The sequence below is a fragment of the Jaculus jaculus genome, chromosome 1 (assembly GCF_020740685.1).
Source record: "Jaculus jaculus isolate mJacJac1 chromosome 1, mJacJac1.mat.Y.cur, whole genome shotgun sequence".
Lineage (NCBI taxonomy): Eukaryota > Metazoa > Chordata > Mammalia > Rodentia > Dipodidae > Jaculus > Jaculus jaculus.
The window spans coordinates 228,436,831-228,452,776 of NC_059102.1; the positions used below are offsets into that span (position 1 = coordinate 228,436,831).

At 53.3% G+C, this 15,946-nt stretch overlaps 1 protein-coding gene across 1 annotated transcript; it reads right to left on the minus strand.

Moving 5' to 3' along the window:
* Positions 1-237: 237 nt before the first annotated feature.
* Positions 238-9,344, minus strand: Mvd (mevalonate diphosphate decarboxylase). The gene is made up of 10 exons (XM_004665953.2): positions 9,204-9,344; positions 6,262-6,332; positions 5,725-5,839; positions 5,310-5,456; positions 4,241-4,440; positions 3,853-3,927; positions 3,535-3,753; positions 2,901-3,016; positions 1,571-1,679; positions 238-795 (listed from the first exon to the last, which is right to left on the minus strand). The coding sequence occupies exons 1-10, from the start codon at positions 9,271-9,273 to the stop codon at positions 715-717; spliced, it is 1,203 nt and encodes a 400-aa protein (XP_004666010.1). The 5' UTR covers positions 9,274-9,344; the 3' UTR covers positions 238-714.
* Between the last annotated feature and the right edge of the window lie 6,602 nt (positions 9,345-15,946).

Consider the following 15,946-nt stretch of genomic DNA (forward strand, 5'->3'; position numbering starts at 1 on the left):
ATTGGCCCTCTTGTCTCCTTCACCCTGGACTGGCCCCAGCAATAGTGGCAGTCTGACGAGGGAATGGCATGTGAGCAAGGAGACAGGATGCTGCCACTGGAGGGCGCAGGCGATGGTGTTGGCTCCTGGGCACAAGGAGAACCTAGTCCATGGAGAACTTGCTTCAGGGGAGTGGCTGGAGAAGAAAGCACTCTCTCAGCTGTGGGTGGGGCCTCCAGGAGAAGAAAAGCCTGAGACTGGTAGGCAGCAGCAGAGTTTATTTCTGGGGGTCACCAGGTCCACCCCCCAGCTCCTTCACACCCACACTGGACCCAGCTGTGGCTCAGCAGCCCCTGGCCCCTCCCAGGGAGGGATCACTGGTTTTCTCATAGGCCTTCCATACACAGCGTAGCCTGAGTTCAGGAATCCCATCCGAGCATCCTGCGCGATCTTGGCCCAGCCTTTGTACTAGAAGCCACTGCTCGGATGAGCGCAGTTCTGAAGCACAGGAAGGACCAGGAGCAGGCCGGGTGAAGCATGTCAGTAGCTGCTGGGGAACCTGAGGCACCGGGCGGGGGACCAGCCCCTGCTGGGGTGGCTTCACTCCCCCAGGACAGCACCATCACCAGGCAGCCTCTCAGGTCCCCACAGACACAGCCATGCTGGTACACCATCTTCCCAGTCCCTGCGAGCAGCCCCTTCCTCAAGTGGGTCATGAGACCCGATATGGAGGTGTCAGGCAACCCGCTGTGGCAGGCCATCCGGGCCCAGGAGGTGAACGTGTGGATCATCCAGGACTTGAGGCCCTGGACCCACCTGGGGGTAGAGACAAACTAGTGTCAGGTCAAGGGGGACAGTGGCAGCCCTGTACATTCCTCTAGGCTCTTTTGGGGCCAGGCAATCTAGGGGTTCGGTGGGGAGGTAGGTTCTCCTCCTGTCCGAGGTCAGTGTAGGCTAGAAGTTAAATGGGCCGGATGGTAACCCATAACCACCTAGACTATTGCGTGCTCCCTCCCCAGAACCCCTGTCCCGGGGCTCAGTGGGTCGCAGGACCACAGGAGCAGCAGCCCTGAGTGCACAGCGAGTCTGCAGAGCAGGGACTTGCCAGGGCCCATGCTCATCAGCTCTGGATCGCTCCAATTTTAGCACGTGTGCTTCCAAAGCGAGCACCAAAGCAGGGGTTTGCAACTGGTCACTATGACACAGGGCTCTTGGCCTGCTCATGGTGGGGTGCCCACCCAAAGGCAATCTTGGGGGTCCAGACACTCAACTATGCTCATGAGTCGGGTGTAGCCAAGAGCAGAGTCTCAGGGATCCTAGCACCCATTTATGCTTGTGAATGGCTCCCCAAGGTCTGCATCTGACTGCATCCTCACATTCCCAGCCCCTCACACCCCACATGCAAACCATAAGTCCACTAAGAGGAAGCAAAAACAAGTGGCACCCGGTAGCTTTGAGCCTAAAGAGTTGCATGGGGCTAGTGCGTGCCACTGCTGCTGTCAGCACCTTGCTTCCTGTCTCAGACAGTGGGGTACAGGACTCTGGGGCCCTACACCAGGAAAAGAGGTACTTGCTGGGCACCAGGCCTCACCTGAGTGGCAATGATGTACTGGACGCCACCGGGGGTGGGTTCCATGGCCAGTGCAGCTTTCAGCTCATCAGAAAGAAGGGAAGGGATCACCTGCAGCCCCTTCAGAAACCTGGTACAGACAAGGCAGTAGGAGCATGTACCTGACTCCCTAAGGAAGGCCCAGAGCAGGCAGGTCTTGGAGACAGCAATGCGAGACAAAGCAGTCAGCTCCACCCCAAAGGAAGCGCAGTGCCAGGGAGTGGCATGGGACCACCTGCACAGGCTCTAACTTGTTCAGTAGAGCAATCAGGGCTTGCTTGTCCCCCCCAAAAAAGCTTCAGATAGTTAACATACTCCTCAGAATTCCAGTACTTCCTTAAGTTACCCTTCTCTGGGGCAAGGCATCACTGAACTCCAGGGAATTTGCAGTTTTCTTTGGTTTTCTGAAGTAGGGGCTTATACTATAGCTGAGGTTGGCCTTGAACTCACCTCCTGAGTGCTAGGATTACAGGTGTGAGACACCACTCCCAACTCAGCATCACCTCTTTTTTTTTTTTTTTTTTCCAAGGTAGGGTCTCACTCTAGTTCAGGCTGACCTGGAATTCACTATGTAGTCTCAGGGTGGTCTCAAACTCATGGCAATACTCCTACCTCTGCCTTCCGAGTGCTGGGATTAAAGACTGCACCACCATGCTCAGAATTCTTTCTTCCTCCCTCCCTCCCTTCCTTCCCTCCTTCCCCCTCCCTCTTTCTTTCTTTCTTTCCTTTTCTTTCTTTCTGCCAAGCGTCATGGCGCATGCCTTTAATGTCAGCACTCAGGAGGTAGAGGTAGGAGGACCACCATGAGCTTGAGGCCAGTCTGGGACTATTCCAGGTCAGCCTGGACTAGAGTGAGACCCTACCTCAAAATACCCCCCAAAACAATTGTTTATTGATTTATTTGAGAGAGGGGGTAGAGGGAGAGAGAATGAGTAAGTGTGCCAAGGTCACTTGCCACTATAAACAAACTCCAGACACATGTGCCACTTTGTGTGTCTAGCTTTATATGGGTACTGGGGAATTGAAACCAGGCCAGCAGGCTTTGCAAGCAAGCATCTTTAACCACAGAGCCATTTCCTCAGCCCTGAAACATCATTTCTTAGGAGGGGAGAGAGGAATATTATTCACACATGTGTACCCTGTGAGACTATGAGGCTAGATGTGCAATGGTTTCTATGTCACACAGCTGTGACCTCTGCAGGTGTATGGCCTACAGCTTGGACACCCAGGCTCAGCAACATATAGCCATATCTGTTCCTAGCAGAACATTCTGGGCACCAGTTCCCAAAGAGGGGAAGGGACGTCTACTCACTTGTCTCCATTTGCTGTAGGGGGAAAGCTGTGCCTCACAGCAGCCACAAACTCAGCCACGGTGTCATCCAAGGTGAAGATCACAGCGTTGGGGCCGGCATCAAATGTGTATGCCACCTGGAACCCACAGTGTCACCCCAGCTGTTCGCTCAGCACCCCTAGCTCTGATCCTCTACCTGTTGGAAAACCCAGGGCCTCTAGAGTTGAGTCAGGCCCTTGAGACCAAACCAGGGAGTACTGTCACCAAATCTGCTGGCACAAGTCACCTCTGTCTGCAGCTCACAGAGAGGCGAGAGGATGTGACCTGCATGGGTTGTACAGCCTGCATACTGGCCAAGAAACAAAGCACCACAGAACAAGGGCTCCATGCTCTGTCCTGTTGGAAGGAGTGGGTCTGGGCTGTGCCTGCCAGGGTTGTGAGCCCCAATCTGGAGGCCACTCACTGCCCAATTCTCTTCATCTGCCCATGTCTCCCATGGCCTGTCATCTTTGCCTGCCCACACCCCCTGTGGTCCCATCCCCTTCAGTCTCCTTCATCTGCCCGTGTTCCCTGCGCTCCGTCCCTCTCATCCAGCCATTCAGTCTACCCCCACCCCGCCCCATCCTCTATCTGCCCGCATCCCGACAGCCATCACCTTTGTCTGCCCGTGGTGGGCATTAAAGCGGTGCACTAGCTGAATGATGCGCCTGGAGGTATCATTGAGGTAGGAGATGGGCGGGAAGGTGTCAAGGCAGGTGGCGTGGAACTGGTTGCTGTCCTTCATGGTAAGCTGGGCAAAGCCGTGGAAGTCCCGCTCCTTGATGTAACGGGTCATCTCTGTCATGCGCGCAGGCACCACTGCCTCGGCCCGGAACTGCAAGGCGTGGCTATTGTTGAGTGGGTGGGGCGTGCTCTTCACTGTGTAGCTACAGGTGCAGGGTTCCCCGGGGTGGCCCTCCCCAGCGGGGCATACCTTGAGCAGGGCGCTGGTCTCCACACTGGTCTGCATGCCCACTGTGCTGCCTGTCAGCTTCTTCTCAGCACTAACCTGAGAGTGGAGACAGGCACTGGCCTAAGTACAGGGACCCGCAGCTCCAGCCCAGTCCTAGGCCCTCCGCTCACCCCTGCCGCAGGACTCCTTGCCGAGGGACAGGCCATGCAGGTCTGAGGTCACACCCAGGTCACAGAAAGGGAGGCAGCCGTGCTGTGTGCGAGCCACCCCTAACTGCTCAGCCTCCACCCCTTTTTCCACGCCTTGTCGACTCAGGAGTCCAGAGATACTGTCCCTCCATTCCCAACCCTGGCCTGAGTGCTGGACTTTAGAAAAACACCCCAAAGGCTGCAATGCCCCATCTGCTCACCACAAGGACAAGGACTCGGAGTTGAGGCCAGTGCCACTCAGGGGCCACCTGCTGGGCGATGCTGTCTGTTCCATCTGCCTGTTTCCCCATCTGCCACTCCACAAAGCCCCCGTACAGGCTGCGGCAGGCGCTGCCGGAGCCCCGCCGAGCCACTTCAGAGAGGTCGCCCTCAACACCATAGACCTGGGCCAGGGTGTAGGCTGCAGGCACAAGGGACGGCATGGAGGCAGGGTGAGGACGGCCCAGGTGCACTTACGTAGCCCAGGATCGACATCCCTAGCTCCCACATCCCTTTCATTTGTACCAGCTCTGAAATTGCAAAGGCTGCTACAGAAACCACCCTTGGGATGGGGGCTGCAAACAAGTGGGACTTTGAGGGGAGGGAAGGAGTTCAGAAGGCCACCTGGACAGGGGCCACCTTGAAGGCCTATGGAACTTGTCCTCTGGGGGAGGCTGGGAGGTAAGCTTCCTGGCTCCTAGTCTCCAGAGTGACCCTGACTCCAGATCGGGCTCACATACTCTCCCGGTTCAGGATGGCACAGGAGCCATCTGGACTAGGAAGCATCAGCTCTGGACCCATGTTCTACTCCCCAGATCCCACGTAAGCCAGTTGCACAAAGGTGAGGCAAGCACAAGGTCACACATGCCCACTAGGTGGCACAAGTATCTGGAGTTTGGTCTCAGTGACTGAGGCCCTGGCACTCCAGTTCTTTCTCTCTCTCTAAAAACACAACAGCAACAAAAATGATATGCCTTACAAAATAAAACCTTAAAAAAAAAGTCTGGAGCCAGCTGTGCCTAAAGCTAGATGCATCTCTTGGAATTTTAAGTTAGGGGACCTAAGAAATCATCCCCACTTCAGGCATTCATTGGCTCAAGGTGGCTCTGTCACTTGGGGCACTTGGGAGCTGGCAAGTCCTCACATGAGCATGTGGAGCATCCAGTGTACATGTGAGTTCTGGGCAAGAGTGAGTTCAGGGATCATGCACAGTCCATGATGGGCATCCTCAGTATGCCAACACTGAGCACTTCCTGCTGCCTTAGCACCACAGGTCTTGTGCATACCCACCTAAGCAGGCATAGCCTGCTGCTGAGGATGCCAGGCCTGCAGCTGTGGGAAAGTTGTTCACTGAGGCCACATGCACCTTGTAGCTGAGGCTGAGGGGCAGGGCATCTCCATCCCCTGCAGTCCTCTGCTTCTGGGCCAGGCGGCGGACTGTGGAAGAGGGGGACATGGTGAGTGGACCTGTCACCCAGCAGACCCACCAACCCAGTCCTGGCACCTCACCTGCCCAGGGCTGGGAGAAGGTGTGGTGTAGCTGAGACAGGCTAGTACCACAGACTTCCCACAGACCTCCTCCTGGGGAGCCCTGAACCCAGAGCCTGGCAGTCTCCCAGCCTCCCCATCCACTATGGCTGGAGCAGCCAAGAGTGCCCCTTTTGGGCACTCAGGCACAAGAGGAGCGGCTGCCACCCCAACTCACTCTCCCTCAGACAGGCCTGCAGGCGTGGCTGCCGCACGTCCTCCTCCCGGCCATTCAGCCAGATGCGGTCCTCCGTGAAGTCCTTGCTGATGGCAGCAGTTGTGGTGGTTTTTAGCTGGGAAGGAAAATATGGGGCCACTCAGAGGGCCAGTGTCACAGGCTGATGCTCACCCACCACCCCTTCTGCCAAGGAGGCCCTTGCCACCCATGGCCTGCATGGCTGCATGGGAGGGCAGCAGACAAACCAGCAAAGCCCCAAGGTGGGGCGCACGGGCCTGGCCTTCACCACACTGAGGCTGTCCCACACTCACAGCAGGACTGTGGGCACCTGGCCTTTCCTCAACAGAGGGAGGAGAGCTTCAAAGAAGTCCCACGGCTTTGGGAAAGTGTGTGAGGGTAATGAGACCCAGCACATGAATGCCAGGCAGCCCCAACATGGGAGCTGGAAGGATGCAGCCTGGCTGTGGCTCCCACGCTAACCGCTTCCCCCTGATAAACTGTTGGCCAGAGCCTGGTGTCCATGTGGTGCAAGCTCACCTGGTCCTGGTGCAAAGTGACACTCAGGGAGGAGTTGATGGGCAGGATCAGGGCCTCATCGCGCTTGCCCCCTGTAACAACCAAGGCCAGGCCAGTGAGTTCCCAGAGCCCCCCACCCCTGCACACACCGTAGCTGCCCCTACTCCTTTGCAACCTCCCCACCTCCATCCTGCTCTCCCTGCACCTGCTGACCACCACCTCACGAAGCCCTCCTGGGTTTTCCTGGCTTCAGCACTAGAGGCCAGCCCACTTCCACATCATTGTGGGTTTTTTTTGAGGTAGGGTTTCACTCCAGTCCAGGCTGACCTGGAATTAACTCTGTAGTCTCAGGGTGGCCTTGAACTAATGGTAATCCTCTCACCTCTGCCAACAAATGCTGGGATTAAAAGCGTGTGCTACCATGCCCAGATAAATATTTTCATTACCAACTTCCATAATTATAAACAATAAACCACGGTAACTCCCTCTCCTCCCCTACTTCCCCATCACAAATCCACGCTCCATCATATTGTCTTTGATTTTTTGTTTTGTTTTGTTTTTCGAGGTAGGGTCTCACTCTAGCTCAAGCTGACCTGTAATTCACCAGGTAGTCTCAGGGTGGCCTCGAATTCACAGTGATCCACCTATCTCTGCCTCCCGAGTGCTGGGATTAAAGGCGTGCGCCACCATACCCAGCTGTTTTTGATTTTTTGAAGTAAGTTCTCACTCTAGCCCAGGATGATCTGGCATTCTCTCTGTAGTCCCAGGCTGGCCTCAAACTCGCAGCAATCTTCCTACCTCTTCCTGTACGTATTCACTAGGTTGCAAGCCCTTACAGTGTGGCTTGTGGCCTTCTCCACCACCTGTGTGTCCACCCAGAAGACTCCAGTTCCTAACCACACCCCAGATGGCACCGTTCAGAACTGCATCTCCTCTGCCCAGCACTCCACACCCTACCAGTCATAGCCTGCAAAGTCAGCCTTTTTTCTTTCCTTCCTTCCTTCCTTCCTCTTCCTTCCCCTCCCCTCCCTCCCTCTCTTTCTCTTTCCCTCCCTCCTTCCTTTTCTTCCTTCTTTCCTCCCTCTCTCCCTCCCTTCCTTCCTCCCTCCCTCCATTCCTCCCTTCTTTCTTTCCTTCCCAGAAGACCAGGCAGAAGTCCTTGGTGGGCAGCACTCACAATGCTTATCTCAGAGCCTGGGTTCTTTGCCAAGCATCTGCATATGCTCAGCTGGTTTGGGGGGGGGGGGTCTCCAGGCTAGAAAGTAGCAAAACACTGACACCTAGCAGGAGAGAATCTTCCTACCCTTCACCATCCACAGACACCTCCCCATACACTGCACACTGAGTGCTCTCCTGGAGTCACAGGGTTGTGCCAAGGGTCAGGGGACAGCTTCTGATCAAGAAGATGGAGAGATGCCCTATTTCTATGCCTCTGGCTGCCTACAATGGAAGTCAAGTGTCCTATGTAAGCCAGCAGGAGTCTCTCACAGGTAAGAGAAATAAGACTCCAGGTCTTTGGCTCCAAGCATGGCTCAGACATGTCACCTAGATGTCTTTCTTTCTACAGGCCCCATATCCTTGAGGCCTATGCAGTAGCCAGAGGACTGGGAACTTTCTGCCACTGTTCTACTCCAACCCCCTCTTCTATCGCCCGAGGCCCTGGAAGCCTGGCTAGAATGAGTGCTCCTTCCCCTTCTCCCTGAAGAACAGGCTGCCTGGACTTCACACCCAGGACAGGACAGGTGCCCCTCCTAGAAATACATGGTGTTGTCAGAGAACACCCAAGTGGCTACAGGAACTCAAAAGGGCCCCCAGTTGGGACAGGCCCTGCCTCACTGTGGTGGAGTCTGGGCTTCTGCCTCCCTCTGCCAGCACCCCTCCCCACCAGAATGGAGTCAAAACACCAGCTAGATTTTAGTAAGACCCAAGTCTCAGATACAACAGAAACCCTGTGATGAGTTCCAGGTAAACCTGGGCTAGGTAGGATGAAACTGTGCTTAAAAAAAAAAAAAAAAAAAAAAAAGAAAGAACAAAAGAATAACAGAAAAAAACTTCAGCAAAGTGGTCTTAGACATCAAGCTGTAATGCACAAAAGGGAAGGCTGATAAGATACCTTGAGCTATGCTAAAATTAAAAACATTGTCTGACTTCGGTAATATAATGACCTCTCAAAACTCAACAGAGCCCTGGGGAGACCGCTCTGCGGCTAAGGTAACTTGCTTGTCGAGCCTGTTGGCCCTGGTTCGATTCCCTAGTACCTATATACAGCCAGAATACACAAAGTGGCACATGTGTCTAGAGTTCGTTTGCAGTGACAGTGGGACCCTGGCACGCCCATTTTCATATTCTCATTCTCTCTCCTTGCAAATAAATGAAATATCTTTAAAAGATCTCAACAGGGAAAGGGCAACCCATTCAATCATAGCATGAGAAAAAGACCAGCAGCAGCAGCAGCAGGCTCACCACTCACCACCAGGGAAATGCCAATCACAACCGCCATGAGCTGTTACCGCCTACCTGTCAGAAGGGCTAAAGTGAAAGATAGCAATATCACTGGGGAGGATGTAGAAACGCGGGGGCTGGAAAAACGGCTTAGCGGTTTAGGCGCTTTGCCTGCGAAGCCTAAGGACTCAGGTTCGATTCCCCAGTACCCATGAAAAGCCAGATGCACAAGCTGGCGCATGCATCTAAAATTCATTTGCAATGGCTAAGGACCGAGTTCCTTAGCAACTGCCACCTCACAGGACAGGCCCTCCGGGTTTGTCCCCGAGGATGAACCCTTAGCTTTACAGGTAACATACGAGAATCTACGTGGTCCTTGCTAAAGGACGTTCTCCGCGTGATAAGTAAAGGTGGAAGGATGCAGGTCCGCAGCTGCGCAGGACATCGCGCGCCGGGCCGAGAGCCACCCCGGCCTGTCTGCCCGGCCCGCGGGAACTGCCGGCCCCGGCCGTGACACTCACAGTACTTGATGACGGCGATGTTGACGGGCGCCGTGCAGGTCACCATCACCTGCGGCTTCTCGGAGGCCATGGTCGAAACGCCTACGGTCCAGAGCAGCCGAGCTGCCTTACCCGACCGGTCACTAAGGATCCACCGCCTCACGCGCTGCCACGCGATTGGTCGGCGCGGACGCTTGCTAGCGCACCGCCCAATCGACGGCGGGCCGAGCCCTTCGATCCATCTCTCAACCAATAGAAAGGATCGGACCATGGGCCGCCGACGCTGAGCCCGCCCTCCCTCCTCCGCGGGCGCCCCACCAGCCGGCGCGGGGGGCGGGGTCTGCGCACTGGGCGGGGCCCGCGCTTGCGCCGTGGGCGCGTGGGTGAGGTCTGCGCTGGCGCGAGGAAGCGGTGTTTCGGGAGCCGGTGCAGGAGGTCCCGAGTGAACGCTGAGGTGGTGATGCTGGACCCTGTGGGCCAGGCTGAAGACCTTCCAGTCTGACGTTCCTGAACGCCGCAGCCCGAGGGCACTGTGGCAATCAGCCCTCAGTTCTCCCAGACGCTCAAGCGAGGGGGGGCTCTCACAATCTGTTCCGCCACCCACATTCTGGATTCGCATCCTGGAGTCTCTTGTGCTCACAATCCTGGGTCTTCACCCCACGACCTGGGGTCCCCAATGGCCTGTCTAAGCCATCTAGATTAGATGGGGTATCAGGTTACTGATGGATGCTCTGCAACCAAGGCGCGCATACTTGAATGCCCCCCACTTGGGCCCCAAATAAGAAGTTTGTCGGTTTTTTGGTCAATTCTCACAGCTGAAATAGATTGAGACCTATGTATATATTTTTCTTTTTTAACTTTGTTTTTTTTTTTTTTTTTTTTTGGTTTTTTGAAGTAAGGTCTCACTCTAACCCAGGCTGACCTGGGTCTCTCTCTCTCTGTAGTCACAGGTGGGCCTTGAATTCATGGCAGTCTTCCTACCTCTGCCTCCCAAGTGCTAGGTAGGATTAAAGACATGTGCCACCACGCCCGGCTGTTTTCTTTTTATTTATGGTAGACTATACATAGCAAAATGGCCACTTAACGTTTGCTTAAGAATGTACAGTTCGGTGGCTTTTAGTATGTTTGTTCACTTGGTTTTCACTCCTGTTAGTTTCCAGAACTTTCCCGTCATTCCCAACAGAAACTTTGTTCCTATTAAACACAACATCCCATATCTCCTTTCTCTACAGTATCTTGCTGCTGCAATTGAATGCCTATCTGGCTTTATGTGGATGGCTGGGGAATTGAACCCTGGACTGGTAGGCTTTACAAGGAAGCATCTTTAACTGCTAAGCCATCTCACAAGACCCCACTCTCATTTCCTCTCTCTCTCTCTCTCTCTCTCTCTCTCTCTCAGATTTAAGATTTATTTGAGAGAGAGAGAAGAGTAGAGGATGAGTATGGCAGGGCCTCCAGCCACTGCAAGCAAATTCCAGATGCGTACACCACCTAGTGCATCTGGCTTATGTGGGTAATGGAGAATCGAACCTGGTCTTTAGGCTTCTCAGGCAAGCAGCTTAATCGCTAAGCCATCTCTCCAGCCCTCATTCTCTTTTTAAACTTTATTTTTGGCCTATGAGCAGTTCAAATTTCAGAAGATACAAAAGTATACGTTATGGGAAGTGTGGTGGCATATGCCTTTAATTCCAGCACTCAGAAGGCAGAGGAAAGAGGATCAGCATGAGTTGGAAACCAACCTTATACTACATAGTGAGTGGAGGCCACCCTCCAGCCTGAGACTACATGGTGAAGTCCAGGTCAGCCTGAACTAGAGTGAGACTACCTCGAAAAACCAATAAAAGAAAAAGGAAAAAAATGATTAAAAATGAGCTGGGCATGGTGGTGTGAACCTTTAATCCCAGTACTTGGGAGGCAGAGAAGAATCACTATGAGTTTAAGACCAGCCTGGAACTACATAGTGAGTTTCAGGTCAGCCTGGATTAGAGTGAGATTACCTCGAAAAAAACAAAACCAGTAAAAGTAAAATAAATAAAGATGGGGGGGGGGCTGGAGAGATGGCTTAGCGGTTAAGCACATGCTTGTGAAGCCTAAGGACCCCCCCTTCGAGGCTCAATTCCCCAGGACCCACTTTAGCCAGATGCACAAGGGGGTGCATGCCTCTGGAGTTCGTTTGCAGTGGCTGGAAGCCCTGGTGCACCCATTCTCTCTCTCCCTCTCTCTCTCTTTCTTTGTCACTCTCAAATAAATAAATAAAAATGAACAAAAACATTTAGAAAAAAAATAAAGGGGATGGAGAAATGGCTCAGTGGTTAAGGCACTTGCTTGCAAAACTTAAGCACCCGAGTTTGATTCCACAGTACCCACATAACACCAGATGTACAAGGTGGCACATGCATCTGGAGTTTGTTTGCAGTTGTTGGTAACCCTGGTGTGCCCATTCACTTTCTATCAGCCTGTTTCTCTATCTCTTAAATAAATAAATAAAATAAATAAGGCAGCCAAGGTGGTGCGTGCCTTTAATTCCAGCACTCAGGTGGCAGAGGTAGGAAGATCACTGTGAGCTGGAGACCAATCTTACACTACATAGTGAATTCCAGGTCAGCCTTGGGCACAGCAAGACCCTGCCTCAAAAAAAAAAAAAAAAAAGCCAGTTGTGGTGGCACACACCTTTAATCCCAGCACTTGGGAGGCTGAGGTAGTAGGATCTCTGTGAGCTTGAGGCCACCCTGAGACTACAGGTCCCGGGGGGGGGGGTGCTAGAGAGATGGGTTGGTGACTTAAGATGCTTGCCTGCAAAGCCAAAGGACCCAGGTTCAATTTCCCAGTACCCAAGTACAGCCAGGCAAGAGTCTTAACCACTGAGCCATCTCTCCAGCCCCATTTTCATGGTTTTGTTGAGAGATATGGGGTTAATGCCTCTTGGATCATAGTGGGGTGATAAGTAGGAGAACAGGAACTTTATTTATGCATGTGTTTGCTTTTCTGGGGGGGGGGGCTTGGAACCCAGAGCTTTGTGTATATTAAGCAAGTGTTCTTTACCACAGAGCCACACTCCAGCCTCCATGAAGAAAGGACGTTTTTACTATCTCAATCCCAGGAGCTGCTGGCCTTATGGAAGCTGCAGGAGTTTCTCTCTATATATGTGTATTCAGTGCCAAGGATCAACTTCTTGGGTTTTGCTCATGCTAGGCAACCAAGGATCCTTTTCCCTGGTGTTCTCTCAAATTCTGGCATAGAACTTACTGTGACTCTTTTTGTACACGGAGAAGCTGGCTGTAGGATGAACTCAGGGGGTGCAGGAAGGTGTGCTCATGAAGTCTCCTCCTGAGCTGCTGTCCCTGCAATGTTCGCACCCACAGGCGGGGCAGCCTGGAAATTTGTGTTCCATCGAGCTCTGCCAGTGAGCTATTCTTAGCTACTTGGGCGCAGCCGGGAGTGGGCTCTCTGGGTATAGATAGTAACAAGTGGGCTATTTTCAAACATCTAGAGAACCCCCCTAGAATATTATGTGCCAACAAGATATTTATAGAGCCCCCTGGGACTTGGAAGCTACAGCCATAACCTTAGCGCCTCTTTGGCTTTCAGGAGAGGTTTCTTTCAACAAGGTAAGGGAAGAGAGACCGGGTCACCCAGAGGCCTGCTGTCCCTCACACACCTCTTTCCAGGAGGCCTTGCATACTCTACTGTCACCCTTGGCTCAGAGAGTAATTGAGGCACACACCCTGTCCCAACGTGTCTGTACTGTTTCCTTTGTGGCAGTCTTCATCTTCAAGGAAAACCTCACCGACATGATGGATTATATATTGCTATTGCGTACAATCTCACTGGACCCCCAGGCCTCTGCTTCCACTAGACAGAAGTGGGCTGTGACCGCAGCACGTGCTTCAACTCACCAGGGGCCCATTGTCCCTCCTCTGCAACTGTTCCCACTTGGGAGAGAGATTCCAACAATGCGCCTGGAAGTTTGCTCAAAAAGCCTTCGTTGGGGAGAAAGGCGGAACTGTGACAATAATGAGTTGGTAGGTAGCTGGCTGTGAGTTCAAGGTCACCCTGAGACTACGTAGGAAAAAAGCCAGGCAGGGGATGGTAACAGTAATCCCATAGAAAGAGTTGGTCAAGCCAACCTCACCCAGGGACACTTCCTTTCCGATTGTCATTTTGTAGATGTGGGGACTGGGCTCCAGAAATCCACTGTGAAATGAGTATCTCAAGTGACTTTTCTGTGACCCAGCAAAATAAAGTGAAGGATGCCGCCACAGAGTACCAGGCTAAATGGACAGACATAGGCAGAGGGGTCCCCAGATACAGGTGTCCACAGAAAGGCAAACCAAGCCGGCTGCCCTCTGTGGCCTGACTTCATCCTGGCCTGCTAAGTGGAAAGTCTCCTCCATTCATTCCGTATCAGTTGCCTGGCAGGTGCCTGTTCCTTCTACTCCTCTGCCAACCCACCCTCTGCTACCCCTGCCCTCTGCCAGCCCAGATATAAATATAAGAGCATTTTCCATGGGCTGGTACCAGAGGGAAAACATTTGGCTTTATTTTAGACCTGTGAGATTCCCTGCCTTCAAGTCTGACAGGTGTGACCACCCCATTTAGACATGAGGGGCCAGAAATAGAACACAATCTACAATATAGCTTCCTTTAGGCATCTGAGTGCTATTTTAGAAGCTTGCTCCTGTGGGGTGCCCAAGCTCATGTTGATTGGGGCTCTGGAGACCCCTCCATTTGGGCTCCTTGACCTGCTTGCCAGGCACTTTGGGACAGGATCCCTGTTCTATCTCCATCCCTCATTTTGCACTGACATGGAGGGAGGGAACTCTTCCCCAACCTTTGGCTGTCCCTGTATCCTGTGTGGACTCAGAGAGAGAGGCCCTTGCCTTGCTGTAAGCAGGACCTTGGAAAAGAACTTGATAAACCATGTGTCTTTGGCTGTTTAACAAGATCCAGAAACTCAGAATGCAAGCCTGGAAATGAGTCTTTGTAAGACGAGGTTGCTATGGTATATGGTGGGCCCTAACCCAATGGCTGGGTGTCCTTGTAAGGGGAGAGAGACACACAGGGATAAGAACATGTGAAAGCCAAGACAGAGATAGTTGAGCTACTCCCACAAGCCAAGGATAGCAAGAACCACAGCCACCTCCCACCTCAGAAGGCCACCTTGAGCTAAAACCTGTGGCTTCCAGAACTTGGAGAGGGTGCATTTCCCTCCTGTGGGCACCCTTGCTGCTTTGAGGAGGGTCCCTGTGGAAAGGCAGTTGTCTGGGTCTGGAAACAGGAGTGCAAGTATCTCGGAGCACTTCCCTCTACCAGCTGGCACTGGGCTGGTGCAGGCTACAGCCACGGCTCTCATGGGGAGGGCGATCTATTTGTAGTCTCCCCGAATCCAGAGAGTGGAGCCAAACCCAAGCATGGTGGCTCAAGCCTGCAATCCCAGCACTTGGAAAGCTGAGGCAGAAGGATTATGGGGAGCTCAATGCCAGTTGGGGCTACAAAGGCCCTGTCTCAAAAAATTTCATCTTGGGAGGTCCCTAAAGCACCTCAGAGGGCCATTATCAAAGCAGCTTCCCACGGCTGGAAGCTCGCTGTGGGCCTGAAGCAGCTGTAGGATTGGAGGCTGAGGCACTGTGTGTGTGGCATGTGCGGGCCCACAAACCCTCCTGAGTGTTCGCTGTCACAGATAGCAGCTCAGCAGGCTCCTTCAGTTCAGGGGAGCTGGAAGCCTTGGAAGCTTAAGGCCTGGACATAGGTGGCTGGCTCCTGTCCCTTATTCTGGGATAGAAGTGGAGTGGCAGATGGCTTTTCTGGACCCTTCTACCCACACCTTCCATGGGGAATGTCACAGACTCTCCCGCTTTGGTGGATTCCCTGGGCCTCCTTGCTGTGTCCTAGGAGCCACCTGGAGGCAGTCCAACACACTGGGAAAGCCAGAGCTTTACTCTGTCCTATATCTGGAGTGCCACACACCCACACACAGCCAACTCAGTAGTCCCCAACTTTGACCCCATCCAAGATTGTCCCCTCTCATGGGCCCCACCCCTTATTCCTTGAAGCCAAGCTGTACCCTGCAGCTCCTGGTTTGGATCTCTCATTTCCTCCAGGGAGGGCACCGGGCTCACCTGCTCACAGGAGTGCTGTAACACTCTGGCACAATGCCCTTATCCAATCGCTCACCTGCCCTGTGCCCAGAAGCACCCAAGTTATCTGGGGTCCTGTCGCCCCTGTAGGCCTCTTCCTTAGACCCAGGGGATGGGTCAAAATGGACAACTTTAAGGACTGCTGGACCAGAGTGTGGGGACTCTTTATTACCCCACAGCTGTTCCCCTGAGAAGTCAGCGAGCCAACAAGGCCAGCTTACCGGACAAGCACCTAGGCACAAGTCAGGAGGGGTCTGGCTTCATCCCAACCACCCACCTCCTCCTCTCTGCCTTGCTCCATTCTAAGGGATACGTGGAGAGGAGGGCAGGGTGTGTGTGTGTGTGTGTGTGTGTGTGTGTGTGTGTGTGTGTACATATGTATGCACATACAGGGCAAGAGACAGTGTGTTTCACATCTCAAGCCAAAGGCAAGTGAGACTGCCTGAGAGGTAACTGTGCCTTTTGAGGTCTCACACACACACAATGTGTTTGCCTCAAGTAAAGATACTCATTTCAAGTTGTCTGCAGAGGGACCTGGAGCCAGTTCACTGGTATCTTGGCAGGATGTGTCCAGTACTAGTGACCATCTCCCAATAGTGACCATCTTCTAACAGTCTCTCCTTTTGA

What these genes read in the sequence shown, in the direction of transcription:
- Mvd (XM_004665953.2), bottom strand. Translation starts at nt 9,273, where the DNA reads ATGGCCTCCGAGAAGCCGCAGGTGATGGTGACCTGCACGGCGCCCGTC. An exon ending in TCACTTTGCACCAGGACCAG is followed by an intron (nt 5,840 to 6,261) that starts GTGAGCTTGCAC and finishes TTTCCTTCCCAG; the next exon opens with CTAAAAACCACCACAACTGC. An exon ending in AGACCAGCGCCCTGCTCAAG is followed by an intron (nt 3,754 to 3,852) that starts GTATGCCCCGCT and finishes CACGCCTTGCAG; the next exon opens with TTCCGGGCCGAGGCAGTGGT.